The 22,622-nt window shown below is 35.7% G+C and overlaps 1 protein-coding gene across 1 annotated transcript in view; it reads left to right on the top strand.

Moving 5' to 3' along the window:
* The first annotated feature begins 2,198 nt into the window (after window positions 1-2,198).
* Window positions 2,199-22,622, top strand: part of kcnk2a (potassium channel, subfamily K, member 2a) — a 28,696-nt gene continuing 8,272 nt past the window's right edge. Inside the window, exons 1-4 of the mRNA XM_051133758.1 lie at window positions 2,199-2,535; window positions 3,946-4,256; window positions 12,068-12,185; window positions 20,883-21,043. Coding sequence (XP_050989715.1) covers window position 2,535; window positions 3,946-4,256; window positions 12,068-12,185; window positions 20,883-21,043 — 591 coding nt within the window. The 5' untranslated portion in view covers window positions 2,199-2,534. The remainder of the gene's footprint in view (window positions 2,536-3,945; window positions 4,257-12,067; window positions 12,186-20,882; window positions 21,044-22,622) is intronic.

The raw sequence follows: 22,622 nt of genomic DNA, 5'->3' as shown, positions 1-22,622 counted from the left end.
AAAACTAAACAAGGACAACTACCAGAAAGATGTGAAGTTATGACAATTGTTAGTTCTTTCTGCTCTATTCATAATACACTTACATGCCCAATGTCCTTACATGTCCTTTTTGGACAAGTGGTCTTTGAACAAGAGGATGAAGCAGTGTTCTGACCAGTTTAGTCTGATTCACGAACAAATGACTCTTATGAGTCGATTCTTTTTAATGAATCAAAAAAATACAGCGCAACCAATGCAGTCTGACAAATAACGCTTTATGTGTGCTGGTTCTTTTAAGTTAAAAATACAGCGTGAACAGTGTAGTCTGTTTCTCAAAACACTTTAAAGCAGGGCTATTCACTGACAAAACTTTGTTTACTGACAAAAACACAATTATGCAAAATGCACAGCTTTGGTGAGTGACCTTGCAAAGATGGACTTAAATGAGTTGATGTGTTTCATTTTGAAACAAGAAGATGAGGCCATGTTGTGATGATTGCGGTCTGATTCACGAACAAATGACTCTTGTGAGCCAATTTTTTTCAATGAAACAAAATAAACAAATAAATAAAAATACAGCACTACCAGTGCAGTCTGATTGCAGGACAAATGTCCTGTGCTGGTTCTTTTAAATCAAAAATACAGCACGAGCAGTGTAGTCCGATTCTCAAAATGCTTTCAAGCAGGGCTATTTAATTGGCAGCCTGCAAGCCCTCAACTGACAAAAACACACACAATTATGTCAAAATGCATGGTTTTGGCGAGTAACCTTGTAAAAACGGACTAAAATAAGTCCAAAATGATTGTGAAGATTTGACGTTCCTATTGAAACAAAAAAATAAGACCGTGTTTTGATGCGTGCAGCCCGATTCACAAACAAATGACTCTCATGAATCGATTCTTTTTAGTGAATCAAAAAAATACAGCATGACCAGTGCAGTCTGATTGCAGGGCAAATGGCTCTTATGTGTGCTTGTTCTTTTAAATAAAAAACAGCACGAACAGTGTATTCCTATTCTCAAAACACTTTAAAGCAGGGCTATTCAACTGGAGGCATGCAGGCCCTCAGTTCACAAAAACACACACAATTACGCCAAAAAGTGTGGTTTTGATAAGTGATAAACTTAAATGAGTTATAAAGTCTAAAATGATCGTAAAGAGTTACCACTCTAAAAACTGCTGGGTTAAATACAACCCAGCACTGGGTAAAATATGGACAAACTACAAAATATGGTTGTTTTGACCCAGCGGTTGGGTTACTACCCAGAAGGTTGGGTTAAACATTTAACCCAACCGCTGGGTATGTCCATATTTTACCCAGCGCTAGGTTGTTTTTAACCCAGAGTGTATTTCCTACTGAAACAGAGAAGATGAGGCCGTGTGATGCGTGCAGTCCGATTCACACACAAATGACTCTTATGAGTCAAATCTTTTTGATGAATCAAACAAAAAAAGAAAAGAAAAAATACAGCATGACCAATGCAGTGTAGAGTGTAGTCTGACTCTCAAAACATTTTAAAGCAGGGCTATTCACTGACCAAACTTTGTTTTGTTTACTGACAAAAACACAATTATTGTTTACACGATTTTGTTTGACAAAAACACAATTATTAACGGTTTTGGTGAGTGACCTTGTAAACACGGACTTAAATGAGATATATAGTACAAAATGATCGTAAAGAGTTGAGGTATTTCTTAAAGAAACTGAAAATGAGGCTGTGTTGTGATGCGTGCGTACCGATTCACGAACAAATGACTCTTTTGAGTCGATTCTTTTTAGAGAATACAGCGCGACCAATGCAGCCTGATTGCAGGACAAATGACTCTTATATGTGCTGGTTCTTTTAAATCTAAAATACAGTCCGAATATCAGACTTATTTTCTGAATATCACTTAGCTTAAAAACAGGTTACAAGTTTAGTTTCTACTCTTGAGTCTTATCTTTAATTACCGACTATTTGTTTGTTTTATCTGCTTTGTTGAAATCTGAATGTATCTTACAGTTTGGCAACAAGCTGCTGAGGGTCTTTTAAAATACTTAGCTATTCTTCAAAAGTACAGGAATCGTTCAGAAGAATCGGAACCAGTTAAATTCCTCGCGATTCCTTATTTCCCTATTTCTGACTGACATGCTGTGTGACCTGCGGGAAAGCAGTGACGCGAATAAAATCGTGAAACCTGCCCACAGTTTGTGAACACACGGAGAGCGGGAGCGCTTGTGAGCGTGGAGACGGACAGTGAGCGCGCTCATGATGAGAACAGCCCGTCCAATTATCCGTGTGCCCCCTTTGGACACTCCCTTCTCACTTCAGTGCTTACTCAACCACGAAATCCAGCGCTGGATTCCAAGATACTGCTCGCATGGAGATTTAAAACTGGACAGAGGCATGATCGTCCAGAAGAGAAGACGGAGGGATGCGAGTGCGTTTGATGCCATGATTAACATCCAGTTTTTGCTTGTGTGCTCCTGAGAACAACGGAAAGACAAGAAGTCAAGTGGTCTAGCACTCAAGACAGCCGATGAGGAGCAGCAGGAAGAAGAGATCTCACAAAGTAGTAAGTGCGCAATATTTGTTTGCATAATTGAATTGTTTTATCATGTGTTGCATAGTAAATTTGCCATGATACTTAACCCGTTCATGTCTGTAATCTGTTAGCGGGACATCAATATCATCATGCTTTAATTCTACTCGAATTGGTAACCAATTAGTTATTTTTAATAGTTCTTTCTCCATAACGGTTGCCATATATTCTGTACAATAGTACAGTCTGGATAATTCTAGATATTTGTTCAAGACAAAGTTAATGCAGAACCACTGTAGATTGGATTGTAAAATCAAGGTGTTTTTGTAAAATAAATAATTTTCACTGTATCACTGAAAGCAGATAAGGGGAAAATATAACTGTAAAAACGTAAAACTGTAAAATCATTGCAATACACTTGCTACAATGTTAGCAAGGGTCTGAACCTGTAACCTTTCAGTGACCAGCTTAGATTATGTGTCACAGCATCACACCACCCACACAAATTTGTAGGAGGAATATTGTTGGAATCACATCTATATATCTTATACAATGGCTTGTTTTTACTAATATCATCTTTCAGATTAAATTTAAAGGTAAGATATTAAAATGTGAACAAAAACATTTTAAAAACACCAGACAGAAGTCATTTGAATGGGTCTGCATGGGTTAAAGTTTTTGATATCCTCTGGAAAAGAATGAAAAAGTGGGCATGCGTTGCTGGAGCCCTCTGGGGCTTCGGTAACTAACAGTTCATTAATAAGCGTTGAGGTCTGAATTATGCACAGAGGGAAAATCTGCAGCTCTAAATTAGTGTTAAAACTTGTGTTGCCTTGCATAACATACTTCCACACGCTGCATACTGGATACTAGCGAGGAGAACATTACGTACACTATCACTGGTTTGCTAGAGACGCTTTTCACACTTGGCTTGAACACTGCAGAAGTCAGTGGAGAACAAAACAAATTAAAATCCTCACAGATGAAAGGCCAGTTTCACTTCTTCTGTGATGTTCTTGTATACAAATCCTCCCGAGTTGCCTAAAGTAAAAGATTGGAAATAATCAGTCAAATGTTTGAAAAAAATCAGAGTGTACAAAAATGAAGTTGATTCAGAATAATAAGCTGTAAATCTACGTCCATAGTCTAAATCATATTCATCACTGTTTTAAAACCCTCCAGCTGTGTGTGCTTTTCATAGCTGCTATTATTTATTAATGGCTCCATGTAAAAAACATGAATGTGTTTTCGTCCCTGTACAAAGATACATGTAAAAAATATCTATAAACAAAACCGAATGGTTTAAATTGAAATTCAAACATTTGAAGTATATCTAAAGCTTCATCAGCAGTTATTTCTTTACATTTACAGCTGTCTTTTATAGCCTGTCTCTCTCTCTCTCTCTTCTCGCTCTTGCCCTCTCTCTCCCTTTGTTCGCCCCAGTGGCTGCACCTGATCTTTTAGATCCTAAATCAGCCACGCACAACACCAAACCACGGCTGTCGTTCTCCTCCAAGCCCATTGTGTATAACTCGGGGGATGATTGTGATACCATAACCACCGTAATGAAGTGGAAAACAGTAGTGGCGATCTTTCTGCTGGTGGTTCTGTACCTGATCATCGGAGCCACGGTGTTCAAAGCACTGGAACAGCCCCAGGAGAGCACGCAGAAGTACCTCATCGTGCAAGAGAAAATTAACTTCCTTTCCAGGCATGCCTGTGTCAACGTCTCTGAACTGGAGGACCTGGTCAAGGTACAAACTCCAATTATTTACCTGTGTGCTTGAAATTAGAATTCTAGGTATCTGCTTATATGGGTAAAAATAGCCTTCAGGATATTGATTCAAAGCATATAGTGGTTTTGTCTGCAGGATGTTGGGTGAATAGAGTAATCTTTGCCAAAATCAATAATGACAGCTCGGAAGTTGGCAGAAAGGGTCTGTAATCTGATTAATTGGAGCCAGAAAACACTAATTGGACATAAATTGTTCTGTGCTTGTTGTTCTGTTTCTGGAGCAGTCTGCTTTCTTAAAAAAAAAATTAATGGATTGTTATGCCTGAAATCATAAACATTTCAGACCACTCTGATAGGTTTTGATATTATTTTTATTATAATATTTACAGGCTTATAACTAGGGGTGCACATACATTTTTCGGTCTGGTTCTTACCTGGTGATTTGGTTTGGTGCTCACACTGCACATAATCTGACCCATTAAATATAACTATAAAAAAATAAAATAATTAATAATAGTATTATTGCAATGTTTTATCTCAAAATTCTGACTTTTTTTCGGAGAATTGCGTGATACAAACTCGCAATTCTGACTTTTTTCCTCAGAATTGTGACGTGAACTTGCAATTTCGAGTTATAAAGTTAGAATTGCGAGACATAAACTCACAACTGCGAGGTAAAAACCTGCTATTCTGACTTTTTTCCTCGCAAATGCAAGTTTATATCTTGCGATTTTGACTTTTTCCCTCCAATTCTGACATTTTTCTCAGAATTGTGAGACATGAACTCACAATTGTGAGTAATAAAGTTAGAATTCTAACCTTTTTCTCATAATTGCGCGATATAAACAATTGCGAGTTATAAAGTCAGAATTGCACTTTTTATCTTAAAATCTGACTTTTTTCTTGCAATTCTGACTTGTTTTATCACAAATGTGAGTTTATATTTCGCAATTCTGACTTTTTTTCCTCGCTATTGCGAATTTATATCCCGAATTTATAACCCGTTTAGGTTTTTTCATGCAATTCTGACTTTGAGGGAAAAAAAATTCTCAGAATTGCGAGTAGATATCTTACAATTCTGACTTGCAATTGTGAGTTTACATTTCTCAATTCTAAGAAAAAAGTCAGAATTCGATTCTGTTCAAGTATTCGATTAAAAAAAAAATTGCATTTTGCCTGTGTTGAGTAATCGGCAAAATACCGGAAGTGGCGCATTACACATATTAAACCCATTTAAAAATCATAAAGCATAATGCTATAAAGAATTCGTAAACGTTACGATTCAATTAAATTAATATATGGGATGCAGGTGTAATATGTGCGCTTTATGTACATGCGTGCGTGTCAGAGCGGCTCCGGATTAGCATTGTAAACTGTAAAAAAAAATCGTCAGGCGGTTGGCGCCCTCTGCAGGGCTTTGATTTAATACATAATGTACGTAAGTTATGATTATATTGTTTTAATACATTGTGTATTTTAACTGTTTTGTTAAATAAAACCATATGATTATTTGCTTTTGATACTTCATTTAAACTATTTAAACTATTGCCTCATTGCTATTATATATGTATTTTAAGTCTTTTTAAAGGCTGTTGTTCACTTAGGTCTATTTTTATTGCTACAAAAAAAAAAATATTATCCGATTACTCATTAATCATCAGAATAATTGACAGATTACGTGATTACCAAAAAAACTGGTATGCACTGCCATTTTTAAGCGCTGCTGAGTGAAGCACGTTAGTAAATAAAATGGCACAGTTTCGCATTTTAGCCTAGATGTATACTTTCAGTTCAAATGGAAATTAATCTTAAGCAGTATTACAGTTATTCGATCTAAAACAGTGATCATGCATTAACAACTGTCATCCAAGTCGGTGTGCAAATTTACCCAGTGCATTATTTTTTCACCACTTATGCGCACCCCTGCATAACTATATACACTTTATCTGCTCGGCAAATTGAAGTTTCTGGCAGTCGTGTCTGTTATAATTTTCTTTTAAATCAGTTTTAGTGAGTTCACTTAACATTAGTTCACCTGTGGGGAAATTAAATTTGCTCTTGACATTACATCACTAATTAGCTCTGTCTTCTGAAGTCTGTGGTATTTACCATTTTGCAAGAAGTAGATTAAATATAAAGTGACATTTTATAAGTGCAGAGTTTATGTACTAAATTGTTCTAGCAGCAATTTAAAGGTCTTGGATGATTGTGTGTCATTAGCTGTTTGTATCCACGTTTTAATGTGAATCTTGACAAAAACAGGACAAAATGTGAATCAAATTTCTTGTTTTTGTTTCAGTTTAGATGGAAACAGCTAACTTGATGTTATGTTTGGAGAATATTTCTTTATATGATTTGCATACTTCAAGTACACTTGTAGTGTGTTGTGATGTGTTAAAGTAACATCTATTCCTGCAGTTTTCTGACAGCCCATAATTCTAAATTTTCCAGTCCCAGAAGACAACTAGCACCCCTCCCCCTTGCCCTTACAATAAATTAAATCCCGACACACTGCATTCACCTACTTCCCATCTCTTGATTATTGGTGTTGCGACGCTCACGTTCACACACCTCTGAACAAATGTTCATTCCTGCCAAGTTGTTTGGCTGCCAACAGCCCAAGTCCAGTGGTGATTGTGCCGACACTTGGAAGGTGTTTGCAAACAGGAAAACCTCCCCACGGAATGAATGGCCTCTCTTTGCCTCTCACTTTTGGCAGAGCTCTAGTGCAGCCAGTTGGGAGCAGGAGACATTAGGGAGCAGATGGCATATGCTGAGGGCTCTTACAGCATCCCTGCTATATAGTAGTCGGCCAGGAGAACCTGCACACTCATGTGCAGATGTTTTTGACAGTGTTTACATTTCTCACCAACTGCTTAGTGAATAAGTGCCCAGTTTTTGTTTTTTTGCTACAGATTTCTAGGCTGTGAGAATATGGCTGGAAATGTACATTGTCAGCATGGCCAACACCTGATATAGCCACTGCAAAATGAAAAAAAAATTGCGGTTACTAGGGATGGGCGATATACCGGATGATAGACACGATTAACCGATAGAGATGCACCGATCGATCGGCCAGGGATCGGATTCGGAATTAGTCGGTTTTCCACGTAATCGGTCCTGACTGGTGACCGGCTGGTCAGTCTGCCGATTCCGTGGCAATCCATTTTGACGTCACACCTACGACGACTGATAATGTATTTATATTGTGACAGATGAAGCTTGCACAGCTTAAAATTAGTATGTGAGAGAGACTCCTGCAGAAATCAAAAAAATAAGCGCAACAACACTCACAGAAAGTTATAGATGCATACTCTGGTAGAAAAAAGTATATATATTTATAATATGATTTAGGTACACAACATTGTATGATCAATATGATTTCACAAATATCTACACGACTGCAGTGTGACACTAAATTTATACAATAGTAGTTTAATAAACAAGAAGTTTCAATTAAGCAACTTACATTTTAGAAACAATATTGACTGTTTTTTTTGCAGAAAATAGTTCCAATCAAAGCCAAAGTAGACCTGCTGCATGTCTCCCAGCAACACAGCTGTGTTACCTTATCGAATTCACATTTTTGAATACTTCTTTCAATCTTTTGCCGCCACCTACTGGTGGTTTGGTTTCATATTTAAAAGTATCATTGCATTTTTCACATTTCTTATTTGTGTTTAAAAAATGTTTAAAACATAAATTTAATAAAATTATTTATGCATTTGAAGTTTTGCAGTGTAAATGCATTTATAGAGAATATCTGTAATTTAGTCCAGATTGGGGGAATTTTAATCATTTTTTATTTTGTTTATTATGTCGGCTAAGAAAATTGCAATCGGTGCATTTCTATTAACTGTTAGAAATTTGTTAACCGCTAAAGATCATCATCTCTATTGCTCCTGTGACATTGCTGTACTACATGGTCATGAAAACATAAGGTTTGCATGTGTTTTTAAGCCGCTGAAATGCAATCAGCAGCGAAAGAGAACTCATTTTGCTATATTTGTACACTGCCTAAGAGACTGTGTTGTAGAAAGTGCTTATTTTTGTCGCTTGAGGAGTTAAATGCACACACTGGTATGTGTCAAAATGCCCATCTTTGCAATTATCCTCATAAACACAGTAATTAACAGGTCTTAAATGAAAGCAAACAGCTGAGAAAGAAAACACGTGTAACAGTATATTGGATCCAGGCAGCTCTTAAAGTGACAGCAGTCTAATATTCCTGTTGTCTGTCATTAATGTTAAACAACAAAAAAGAGAAAATCTCTCACTGCTCTTGACTAAATCACTTTTGTAACTCTAATAAGTAAAAAATATGCAGTGTTTTTTATACATTCCATTACTTTATACAATGTATGTAGCATTTTTTATTTATTTGTTATACTGTAGTTTTTTGGGATTTTTTGCCCTATTGCTTGTAATTAGTTCCTTACTCTTAATCGCTGACTGTTTTCTTGTCTTCAGTGAACTTGAGGGGTTTTTTTTAGGCTATTATTAGTTTTTTGTGATATCATAAAGGCCTTTAAGATAAGAATTTGGTCATATCGCCCACTCCTAGTGGTTACCTAATGTGACATGAAGAAATAATGCAGTTTTCCATTATTATATCTTTTTATTACAACTGTATTTTTTGTTTTCTAAACATTATATTTCTTAATTGCAACTTTATTTTTCATTTACAGTTTTTCATTAGTTGGACATTATGTCATAATTGCATAACTTTTGTTAATCTTTGCAGTGTTTTTGTTTTCAATTATTTAGACATCACATGTCATTATTGCAACTTTTTTTTTTTTTTTCAATTTTGCAATGTAATGTTCAAATAATGGTAAAGTGCATCTCATTGCAACTTTAAAAAAATCTTTGCAGTGCAGTTTTTAATTATTTGGACATCACATCTTATTGATGCAAATTTGTTTTTCATTTTCCATTATTTGGTCATAACATATCATAATTGCAAATGTATTTTGCAAATTGTGCAATTTACTGTTATTTGAACGCTTCTTTTATTATAATTGCAACTTAATTTTTTTTAATTTTCTGTTATTGCAACATGCATCTTGTAATTGACCCTTCGCAAAAACCCGCCGTCCTTAGTTACTGTTGCTGTGTTCGAAAAACAATGCAGCTCTCACTCTACACATCATGTTCTCACACAGTGAAAAATACATTGCGGATCTAAGCGGAAACTGACAACACGCCGACAGACGAGACAGAGCAGGTTACTTCTGGTATGAAACAAGGTCTCAGCTTTAAAATGTTGTCATTTGGACATGGACAGCTCTACTTTCAGTCTTTCAGTTTCTAAAATATGCATACTTGAAAACAGAACAATTCCAATGAGAATGAGGAATGAGAACAGAACAACTCCAGCAATGTTGTTCCACTTACTCTTTGAATAATTTGAGTGTTTAAAGTTTTAACATACCTGGTGGTAAAATGATTTTAAAAACTCATTAATGAGCCAAACATTCCGTAAGTCTGGAATCAATCCCAGCTAGCACTAAGTCACTTTAGCTCTTCAGGGAACACAATGATCAGAGAAGGAGGAATATTGATCTCAATTATGCCAAGATCCTTTCTTTAAAAAAGATGCACAGTCTGAAACACAAGAAATGCAAGAAGTGTAACATTATCCCTGCTGCACAAACACAGGCACACGCGTTCGATAATGCAGCCATTTACTATAACGGATATGACAGTGAATGAAATTACAGATCAAATTCTGTCTTAACTCCCTGCCGACTCAGTAATGTGTGACGTAAAATCCAGAGATGCTGTGGAACACTGATAAAGAACAGATCCGTGTCTTTATTTGAGGCTCTGAATGTAGGCAGTTGGAGCCAGTCAAACTGTTCATTCAGAGACACACAGTCTGCTTTAGATTTAAACATGTTACACACAAACATTCAGCCTGGGTGAATGGAAAATATAGCTGTCAGTTTCTAAAAATAGCATGTCCTGTATATTCATGTAATACTTTTGTCATTATTTTGCTTACCTTCATGTCATTCTGACCCTGTTATATATTTTTTTCTTTTGTGAAACATGATGGGAGGTACTAGGGAGAATATCTCTTTTGTGTTTTTAACAAAGAAATAAAATACATAGTCGGTATGACCTCACAGATTTTTTGAAAATGCGTATTTTGAGTTGAAGCAGAAACATGCTCTTTTTGTGCATGTCTCTTTAAAGGGGTCATCGGATGCCCATTTTCCACAAGTTGATATGATTCTTTAGGGTCTTAATGAAAAGTCTATAATATACTTTGGTTAAAAATTCTCAATGGTTGTGTAAAACAACACCCTTTTTACCTTGCCAAAATCAGCTCAGCAAAAATCATCTCATTCTGGTCGAGGCTGCTTTAAATGCAAATGAGCTCTGCTCGCCCCACCCCTCTATTCTCTCTGTGGAGTGACGAGCCTGTTTACTTTAGCCGCATTTAGCCGCGTTTAGCTGCTAAACTTGCTAATAGCACATTATTAGGAAAGGCGATCGCAGAGATTCATAAAAAACCCTTATACTCACTTCTGCTGTAAGTGAAGCTGGATCATGAATGATTCGCACAAACATAGACAGAAATATGTAGATCAGGAGGTGCATTCCCTTCACAAACAAACGTAATCCACTGCATCTTCAGTGGCTTAGATGTCGGGAGTAAATGATGACCACTATGTTCATTATTACATCCAGCAAAACAACACCTCAGTAGGAGATATTTTTGTCTAACTTACATCCCTGCTCCGGCATTGAAACAAAGATGGCGGACTGTTACAGCTGATCTGAGGTAAAACGCTCATGTCAATCAACTATCGTGGGAGCGGCCTCTGTGGGTGTGACGCCACAATGACAGGCATCTGAGAACAGCTCGATTTGAAAAAGGGAATATTATTTTTACAGATTAATTAAAAACCACTGCATGGATTTTTATCATTATAGGGTAGATTTGTACATACACTGCCAACACACATTAATGTTCAAACAACAGGTAAAAGTGAACTTAGCATCTGATGACCCATTTAAATGCAAATGAACTTCTGCTCCCCGCCCCCTTTTCCAGAATAGGACTGTGCCTTTAAAGCTCATAACTCATAACCAAAAAACATCAGTTTGGTTTTGATTATCATATCTATCGTGCTAAAGTAATTCGTTTTAAACCATATTAGTTTAAACATCTACTACTCGGTTTTCAGAGTGCACACATCCAAAGCAAACACACAGAAAGCAGCTGTCACACGGCATGTGAGTACTAAACTAAGTTCTCTTCCATGTCTTATTGTGCTTAAACTGTCAAATACACAAAAGTTTATGTTAAAAACACACAGGAGTTACAAAAACAGTCAATGAAATTGCATGTTTATATTAGATCTGTGTGGTAGCAGCGTAAAATACAGTAAATAAATCAATAAATCCACTGCTCTCTTGTTTCCTCTGAGGCTGGGACGCTAAATAGTGTTCTGTGCTCATCTGTGCAGCCAAAGACAGGACAGTTTGCATGCTTTGCTCAAACTGGTACACCGTTGTCGCTTGTGAAAACAAAATGACTGTGCCGTGGGTGGAAAAACGTGCATGTATAAATGGTGTTAATATTATAGTAAGATCCCCTTCCTACATCACAGAGGAGCAATGCTCACAGAGAAATTCTTACCAAAATAAAGTTACTGCATTGTCCTTTTTCACATTTTCTGGATTGGTAGATCCACCGGGGACCTGATTATAGCACTGAAAAAGTCAGATTTTCATGATTTTTTCGTTTTAGTTTGAGATTGTAGTAGGCTATCTAATTTTTGGAGATTATTTCTAACCTGTTTTTTTCATCCACAGCAAGTGGTGCTTGCTATCCGGGCTGGGGTCAACCCCTCAGGTCACCCCTCCAATGAAAGCAGCATGTGGGACCTCAGCAGCTCCTTTTTCTTTGCAGGGACTGTCATTACCACTATAGGTGAGTAACAGCTGGACTCATTATGAATTCTCTAATTGATTATTTAAAAGATTAGTGACATTTTGAACTTCATCATCACTTCATTAAGGTGACAAAAGAAACTTGGGGAAAGCTGCTTGGTGAAACAAGTTTAACTTAGGGGGCCTTGAAAGTCAAATGAATAGACCATAAGTACGGCTGCATAATTAAACATATTTTCAACTATAGTTGCTGCAATTAATTAATTGTGAAATGTGTAAATTACAGCATTCCATATAAGTGTGCTCTTGTAAGTCAGCTTGTTTTGGGGGGTCAGGATGTGTACCTAGGAACTTAATGTTGTGAAATATTCTTTTTTTTTCCTATTTGAATAAATTTTAAAATGTAATTTATTCCTGTAATGGCAAAGCTGAATTATTAGCAGTCATTACCCTAGTCTTCAGTGTCACACGATTCTTCAGAAATCACTTTAATACTTTTTTACTTTAGTGCTCAAAAACATTTCTGAGAATTATCAGTGGGTTTTTTTGATGAATAAAAGTTCAAAAGGACAGCATTTATTTTGAAAAAGAGATCTTTGGTAACATTCTAAATGCATTTAATGTCATTTTTTATCGATTTAATGCCTTCTGACCTGATAAAAACATCAATTTCTTTCTTTTAAAAAAGCTTACTGACCCCAAACTTTTGAACGGTAGTGTGCATTAAGAATATGACATGTAGTTGCTATACATAAAATAAGCATCTTTACAGGGTTCCTACAGAGTTTGGAAAAGTATGGAATTTATGGTATTTTCCAGGTCTGGAATGTTTCCAGTATGGAAAAAAGAAAGCAGAGTATGGAAAAATATTTGTGTTTCCAGACTTTTACACATATTTAGTTTTGTATAATAGAAAATTAGGAATTGAATGACAATACATGTATTGTACAGGAAGTGAGGTTTCATGGCAGCTGTTTAGTGATTCTTTAGTGATTGTCAAATATGACTGAATGAATTCAAGGTGCACATTTTCATTATGCAAAAAGCAGGTTATATGCATGTTGGGTTTCTTCTCACTATATTCTTAGCACCGAATTATATAGCCTTAAGGACCTTTGCAAAAATAAAAAATATACAGACTTTTATGTGCCCACAAGAAACCATTAAACTTAGCGTATAGGACAATGCACACTGATCCACTTGTTGTGCCATCAACCCATTTCATGGTGTGGTTCCTTGGCCGCCACAGACTATGCATTAAAGAGACTTAAGGCCTTGAAACATGGCATACTGCTCTAATGAAAGCCAAATTTGAAACACTTTTTTACACTACCAGTCTTTTTTATAGACCCTTGAACTTGGCAAATTTTATGCCATCAGCCAGTTTTGTGACATCTTTTCTCCGCCACCACCAGGATGTGTTAAATTGAACATTAGCCCTTGAGATTGAAGGTACTACCATAAGAAAAAACAAATTTTGAGCAAGTAGATCTCTGTTAATTCATGTGCATCCATGCTCTCGTTTCATTCATTGTAAGATGGCAGTGATGCACAAAGGAAATAGGTTATATAAAAGTAGAAATACCATGCGCATGTGAATAGTTTCTTGAGGGCATAAAAAAAGTTTCTTGTGTGCATGTAAAAGTCTGTATTTTTATTTATTTATTTATTTATTTATTATTTTTATTTTAGGGCCTCTGTATGAGAAATCAATGAAAAATACCCTTAGAAAATAAAAATATTTACAGATGACTGTACTGTATACCAAATATAAAGCTGAAAATAATGCTTCATGAACCATTTATGTTAAATATGGTCTGAAAATCTACTGAGAGCTTTGGATATTTGAGTCTGGAAAAGTATGGAGTTTTGAAATGGAAAATGTGTAGGAACCCTGTCTTTAAGTGATAGTTCACTCAAAAAAAAAAAAAAAAAATCTGACATTAATTACTCACCCTGATGTCTTTCCAAACCCGTAAGACCTTTGTTCATCTTGGAACACAAATTAAGATATTTTGAAATCCAAGACCTTTCTGACCCTGCATAGACAGCAAGACAACTGACATGTTTAAGGCCCAAAAATATAGTAGGGACATTGGTAAAATAGTCCATGTGACATCAGTGGTTCAACTGTAATTTTAAGAAGCTACGAGAATACTTTTTGTGCACAAACTGGAAACAAAAATAACAACTTTGTTCAACCATTTTTTTTTCTTCCATGTCAGTCTTTGACACACATCTGGGTTTTACATCAGAATGAATACATTTGTTCTTTTTGTTTTCTTTGCGCACAAAAAGTACTCTTGTAGCTTCATAAAATTATGGTTGAACCACTGATGTCACATGAACTATTTTAACAATGTCCTTACTACCTTTCTGGGCCTTGAATGTGGTAGTTGCGTTGCTGTCTATGCAGGGTCAGAAAGCCCTTGGATTTCATCAGAAATATTTTAATTTGTGTTTGGAAGATGAACAAAGGTCTTACGGGTTCGGAACGACATGAAGATGAGTGATTAATGACAGAATTTAAATTTTTGGGTGAACTATCCCTTTAAAATATCAAGGGTAATAATAATCAACAAGGAAATAATGTTTGTCATGATAGTGTAGCCCTGACTTTTTTATGGTTATATAGGGTTATTTAACATACATGTAGGGTTATTTAGGGTCTACAGACTCAACATATTATAAATTCATTTCTCAGTCAATAATCAGCAGCAGCATTTTTCATTTCGACTTCATCACTAAGGAAGTGTAGGAAATTATGTTAACGTTATTTAATTAGCTTGATTAATGAACCTTAACTAATCCTCTGGACAGCTTTGACCGTTCTTGAATACATGTGTACGACACCTTTGAAACCTGCTGGAACTGAGCCAAGTAGCGGATTAAAGAGCAACCCCCCCTTCATCAATCCCCCCAGTGTCCCTCTTAGGTTGTGAAGCATAAAGTGCAATTAATGTACCGAGCAGTTCAGATAGCTTGACCTTTTACACGCTGATGAAAGAGGCCAAGGTCTTAGAGCTGCTTCCCATCAAATCAGATATCCAAGTTTTGTATAAATGTCCAAAAATTTTTGTTTAAATAAATTAATACTTTTAGTCAGAAAGAATGCAACTGATCACAAGTGACAGTAAAATCAATTTTTACATAGCATTTCTATTTCAGATAAATGCAGTCTATTCATGATAGAATCTTAAAAAACAAATGTCACAGTTTCCACAAAAATATGAAGAATATTGCACAACAAATCAGCAAATTAGAATGATCTCTAAAGCATAATGTGACGCTGAAGACTAGAGTAATTGCAGCTGTTAAAACCAGTTGTTTTGAGTTATTTTATTTTCTTAATGTTGTTTGTATCATTTATTTTCTTAGATTCAACATCATCCATCATATTTTATTTGTGTTTGTGTCACCCGAGAAAGTCATTCACAGGCTTGGCCTTCAAAGCTCTGTTAATTTGTTCGTCAACAGGCGACAAATTAATCTTTTTTGTCAGCTACATAGAAAAAGTAGCATTTATTGTTATTTGAATAAAAACCTGTCACATCCCCCTGTCCACCTCCATCAGCAAAGACACACTCACACAAGCACACACACTTTGGAGTGTCCTTATGCGGTCATCTGTTGGTGAGGGCGTCGCATTCACTAATATTCAGGCATCAGCACTTGAGCGGCGAGCATTTGCCAGTGCCGAAGCCCTCATAAGACACACTTGTGTGCTCATTAAGCTCATTCAGACGCTGTTGTTACATCAGGTTTGCGTCAGTCATCCAGTAAGTAGTGCTGCTTCACTAATGAGGGTGGCATGACATTTCTTTCTCCTTGTGTCAAACCGACTTGTTTTGTGCTCAAAGTCAGCACATGACGTTCATTATTCACCAAGTTGGACTGAGACATCTGGCAATTTATCACTAAGAACAGATAATATCCTGCTTTTTTAAAACATAATATCAGTCATTTAGGTGTTATGATTCGTGAGTGTCTTCATGGTGCTTTTTGTACTGAAGTTACTGGTTGGTTTAGGCCAGGGCTTCTTAACTACTTCTTTTTTTTTTTTGTAGTACTTTTCAAGAATTTTATTTTTGTACTTAAAGGAGAAGTTCACTTCCAGAACAAAATTTACAGATAATTTACTCAACCCCTTGTCATCCAAGGTGTTCACGTCTTTCTTTCTTTAGTTCTATAGAAATTATGTTTCTTGAGCAAAACATTTGAGGAATGCTCTCCATATAGTGAACTTACATGGTTCCCACGAGCTTGAACTTCCAAAATGCAGTTTAAATGCAGCTTCAAAGATCCAGCCGAGGAAGAAGGGTCTTATCTAGCGAAGTGATTGGTTATTTTCTAAAAAAAAAAATACAATTTATATACTTTTTACCCTCAAATGCTCGTCTTGTCTAGCTCTGTGATGCACATGCGTACTCTGTGTAATCCGGGTCAATGCAGTTAGGGTATGTTGAAAAACTCCCATCTCATTTTCTCCTCCAACTTCAAAATCGCACTACATCACTGCAGAAGTACCGACCCAGTGTTTACAAAGTGAACATGCAAAGAAGGTCAAAAGAACTTTACAAAAAAGGTAAAACAGCGATGTACAGTGATTTTGAAGTTGGAGAAGAAAATGAGATGGGAGTTTTTGGACTGGAGGTGCACCGAGTACGCATGCACATCGCAGACGAGCATTTGAGGATAAAAAGTATATAAATGATAATTTTTTTAGAAAATAACTGATCGTTTCGCTAGATAAGACTCTTTTTCCTCAGCTGGGATCATTTAGAGCCATTTGAAGCTGCATTTAAATTACATTTTTGAAGTTCAAACTCACGGGCACTATGGAAGCCCACTATATGGAGAACATTTCTGAAATATTTTCCTCAAGAAACCTAATTTCTTTATGACTGAAGAAGAACATTTTGGATGACAAGGAGGTGAATAAATTATCTGTACATTTTTGTATATAGCCCATTTTGCTGTGAAGGTTAGGTTTTTATCATCAATTTCTCTTCTAAGAGACAGTGACATAAAAATATTAGATATGACACAGTCAGTGCTGGTTTATTTTTGGGAAACTTTTATCAGGCAGAGCAACTATTTAATTAAAATCAATTGGAGAGCTGCAAAAAATGATTGGCGGGCCAGAATTGGCCCACCGGTGGCCACTTTGGGTACTTATCTAGGGTCTTTGACTTATCAATTATTACATGTTGCTTGTTTCTATTTAAGGTCAGGAAATTAGCTTTTATCTGCACAATGATGAGTTAGTATTGTTTGTATGAGGAGAAAATAGAAACACTAAAGCCATTAACACACTTTATAAATTTTTACTGCTGAGAAATGTACATCCTTATAGTTAATCTTCCGGAGCAAGTATGGTATTTTTAACCAGCCTTGAACGTATATGGATAATTTTTCCAAGAGAGACTATGTTTAAAGACATTACAGTTCTTCATCCATTGTGCCATGTGTAATTAAAGTTGTCTCACAGAGAACCAATTTTTATGGCTCTTTCATGGTTTTTTGATTTAATTAGATTTCAAAGGGGACAGATTGCATGAGGAGTGATTGAGCCCAGTTAATGAGCTTGAAGGAAAATGGAGGCTCTTGCGGAAATGCCCCCCATGGATCTGCTTCTCTCAGGGTGGTTCTGTCCAGTGGCTTGGCTTTTTGCTCTTGCTTAAATTCCTGCTGTGGTACAACCACAACTACTGACATTCTCTCTAACTCACTCATTTTAATACACTGAGTAAAGCTTTCTTGCAAAACCATAAAGAGTCAAGCCAAGTCACCTTTATTTCTATAGCGCTTTTTACAATACAGATCATGTCAAAGCAGCTTCATAGAGAGTTGGTATGATTCTTTAGGGTCTTTATAAAATTGCCATACTTTGGTTAAAATTCCTCAATAGTAGTGTAAAACAACACTCTTTTTACTTTTGACAAAAACAGCTCTGTTCACAGCGATCTGTTTCGGTGCATGTCTCTTTAAATGATAATGAGCTCACACCGCCCCTCTCTTTCGTTGTTTGTATATTTGGTGTCGCGTTACCATCAAAAATATAACTAATCCACTGCATCCTCAGTGAGTCTGACGTCGAGAGAAAATGAAGACTTGTATGTTCACTTTTACATCTAACTACACAACACCTGCATTGCTTACGATACATTGTTTTGTCGATACAGTTGCTCAAGCATGGAGAAAATGGCAGACAGCGTAAAACTGACTGAGGGTGGACTGTGGGCGGGGCTTGAGCAGTATGACATCATACTGCTCAGAAAATCAAAACTGCTTGATAATCAAGACTGTTTAGTTTTTTGGGGATTAAATAAAAAGGAGTGCATGGATTTTTATTATTGTAGGGTGCTATAAGACACATTTATATGTAACACCATGTATCATAGTTTCCTAAAAATGTTTTTTCAGCCAGCTCCAGCAGCAGTGTTCTCACAGTTAAAGGAGAAGTCCACTTCCAGAACAACAATTTACAGATAATTTACTCACCCCTTTGTCATCCAAGATGTTCATGTCTTTCTGTCTTCAGTCGTAAAGAAATGATGGTTTTTTAGGAAAACATTTCAGGATTTTTCTTCATATAATGGACTGATATGGTGCCCTGATTTTGAACTTACAAAATGTAGTTTAAGTGCAGCTTCAAAATGATCCCAGCCGAGGAAGCGAAACGATTGGTCATTTTTTTGAAAAATAAAAATTTGTATACTTTTTAAGCACAAAAGCTTGTGTAGCACAAGCTCTGGAATGCGCGTTCTTGAATGATTTGTTCATTTTGAACGGATCTTTAATGTGACTCAGGAAGAACGAGTTGTCTTGGAAAGTGATTCGTTCAGTCACGCATGCGCAACATTCTATTAAGTTCTGTACTGGAATTAGTTCACCTGTTTTGAGTTTTTCGAGTCGTTCGTTTATCATATGGGGTGCATGTGATGAACGAATGACTCAAACCTGAAAACTTGTCAGATAAGAGGTGAGGTGAGCTAGTCATAGACTAAAGAGCCAGGTAAACAATGAATTAATCTTTTCTGTTTCTTATAGCATTATAGTTTTGTCTTGTTTGTAGTGTGATCAACGTTTGTGTAAGCAGTAGATGTGTTAGGGAAGTAACACGTAACATTTTAATTACATTTTGCTAAAATGAACGAAATGACTCGGAAAAAAGATTTGTTCATTTTGCGGAACGAGACTCAAAGGTCCGAGTCGGTAAAATGATCCAAACTTCCCATCACTACTACAAATCATGTCTAAGTTTATCGTCTGTATACTCTGGCTCAAAAAGGTAGAGAATGGTGAAAAACTCCATCTTATTTTCTCCTACAACTTCAGAATCGTCCAACATTGTTGTAGCTTTTTGTTTGTTAACAGCGTTGGACTTACTTGCACTTCGTTAGTCTTGCGCATTCGCTTTGTAAACGCTGGGTCTATAGTTCCGCGTGACCTTTCGACGTGATTCAATAGTGCGTAGTGTCGTGGACGCGCATCCCAGAGCCTGTGCTACACAAGCTTTTGTGCTTAAAAAGTATACAAAATTTTATCTTTCAAAAAAAATGACCGATCGTTTCACTAGATAAGACCCTTCTTCCTCGGTTGGGATCGTTTAGAGCTGTTTGAACTGCATTTAAACTACATTTTGGAAGTTCAAAATCGGGGGCACAATTGAAGTCCATTATATGAAGAAAAATGTTTTCCTCAAAAAACATAATTTCTTTACGAATGAAGACAGAAAGACATGTACATATTGGGTGACAAGGGGGTGAGTACATTATTTGTAAATTGTTGTTCTGGAAGTGGACTTCTTCTTTAAGGAATATTTCAGTACAAATTCATCTAAATTTACAGAAGCTGTGGAAAATGGTTGATTAACGCTCTCATTTTCTTTAAAGGAAGCCAAAAACAAGGTTACAGTGAGGCAGTTACAATGGAAGTAAATGGAGGCAGTTTTGAATTATTTAAAAGCATAAATGTGTTGGTTATAATTTTATAATTCTCGTCTTTTTCATTGTGTTTTAGGGTTTGCAGCATTACGCTGTCATGACAACAGAGTTGTAAAAGTGCTGTTAAGTGCTGAGCTTAACTTCTGCTGAACCAAGAAAATTCCTTTAAATGAACCCAAAGACTGAATCCTTGCCATTAAATAATGATTATTATAAAACGTCCTTTTTTATTGAGTTTAAATCAAGAAAAAAGCCCATTTCTTACTGTTACCCAGTTTGCATAATGCCCTTATGCCTCCTGCTTTCATGAGGCCTGAATACATTTTAAAGTTAACTCATTTGCACAGCTGACATTTATCCCAATTACATTCTATTCATCGCATTTACATTTCTGTAATTTTATCTCCTTTGCTCTTGTGCTATAGCTAAATTTAGGTGTTGAATAATCTTCAGTGGGAGACTTTCCATGTAGGCAGGATAATGCAACCCTAATGTTTCCTGACAGATAAGTAAGGCGTCCCAACATAAATTCCCACAGAGCTGTCTGCATGCTAAATTAAATAAAAGGCTGTTTGAATGCACTAGGGTAGTATGATGTAAACATTTTTACAATTTGGCATACAATAAAATTTGCTGAATTATTGGTTTGACTCAACAAAATATCTTACAAGCTTTTGAAGTGATGAATTCATGTTTCACAAAGCACAGTATTGCTAAACTATTTTGTTTTGGCAGATTATACCCACATATTATGCCTGGGGTCATCAGAATGACTTGTGTTTCTGCAGGTTTTGGAAACGTCTCTCCACACACAAAAGGAGGCAGGATCTTTTGCATTATCTACGCCCTGTTGGGGATCCCACTTTTTGGGTTCCTATTGGCTGGAGTGGGCGATCAGCTGGGAACCATATTTGGCAAAGGAATCGCCAAAGTGGAAAAGATGTTTGTGGTGAGTGTTTCATTGCATTTAGCTAAAATCAACCAGTGAAATTAGTCTTACTCACAGGACTTTTTATTATTAATCCATTTTATAATCTACAATTATAATCCTTGTGCAACAAATTCATACGTTTATTAGGGCTGTCAGTCGATTAAAAAATGTAATCTAAATAATTACATGATGTGTTGATTAATTAATCTCGCAGAATAAATTTGACTGAAAATAAAATATTCAGTCAAATTTAAAACATTATTTTAATATTTTAAAAAATATTACATTTTAAAATGAAAATACTGACAAAATTTAATATTTTTGTGTTAAATAAGAAAGTATCAAGTAGACATTTCAAATTGTAGCTTTAGAAAGAACTATTTTATTTGATTCAACATAACATTTATTACACAAACATTTAGGTTGCAGTGACCTAATGTAATATAGGACATGAAAGATCATTTGAGAAACATGTCAGTATTTTTTGTTCTTATAATGAAAGTCATGGTAACCAAAACAGCTTTATTACCAACAGTCTTCAAAATACGTTCTTTTATGTTTCACAAAAGAAAGATTTGAAATGGGTGAGTAAATGATGACGGGGGGGGTAAACTATCCCTTTAATGTTTTTATTATTATTATTATTAAATGATACTCTAAATAAGAAACTAAATCTGCCAGCAGGTGGCGGTAAATGTCTTTATGAGTCATTAACTCATTCATTTCGATTCGTTCAAACAGCTGATTCATTCAGGAATTAAGTAAATGGCTCTCTTGAATGGGCTTTTGAATCATTGATTCACATGATTACTTCAAAACGCGGATTCGTTCACCTCTGTGTCAGAGACGCGCAATAATTCTGCTATGGCTTTAAAGGTAATATGTTCTCTATGCTTGTAATACAGGGGCAATATCTTGAATTTTATATAAGATATAATATAAGATGATGTACAGGTCTGGGGGTGGGGCCAGCGCGTTAACTGCGTTAAAATATTTTAATTGTGTTTTTTTTTCATAACTAATTAATTAAGTTAACGTGTTAAACTGACAACCGTAACGTATAAAATATCAGAATTTTTGGAATAAATGAACATTTTCAGTTCTGTTTTTTCAAAATGTTGACCTGAACAGTGTAAATAACTATTCAAGTTAAAACAATAGATTAGACCAGTTCTGTGAAATATTTCTAAAAATGTAATGTGAATTCACCACTATAGCATGTCAAAATATTACATCAAATATAGTGCTGTCAAACGATTAATCGTGATTAAGCACATCCAAAACAAAGGTTTTTGTTTACATAATATACGTGTGTGTACTTTGTATATTTATTATGTATATATAAATACACACACATGCATATTTAATAAAAATATGTTTATATATTAAATATATTTATATATTATATAAATTATATTACTATAAATATATAGACTACATGTAAGTACAAGTAAATATTTTAGAAATGTATACTGTATGTGTGTGTATTTTTATATACATAATAAATATACACAGTACACACATGTAAACAAAAACACATTTTGGATGTGATTAATTGCGATTAATCGTTTGACAGTACTAATCTAAAATCAATATT

Source organism: Labeo rohita, chromosome 17, assembly GCF_022985175.1.
Source record: "Labeo rohita strain BAU-BD-2019 chromosome 17, IGBB_LRoh.1.0, whole genome shotgun sequence".
Lineage (NCBI taxonomy): Eukaryota > Metazoa > Chordata > Actinopteri > Cypriniformes > Cyprinidae > Labeo > Labeo rohita.
This window is presented reverse-complemented; position numbering and strand designations above follow the sequence as displayed.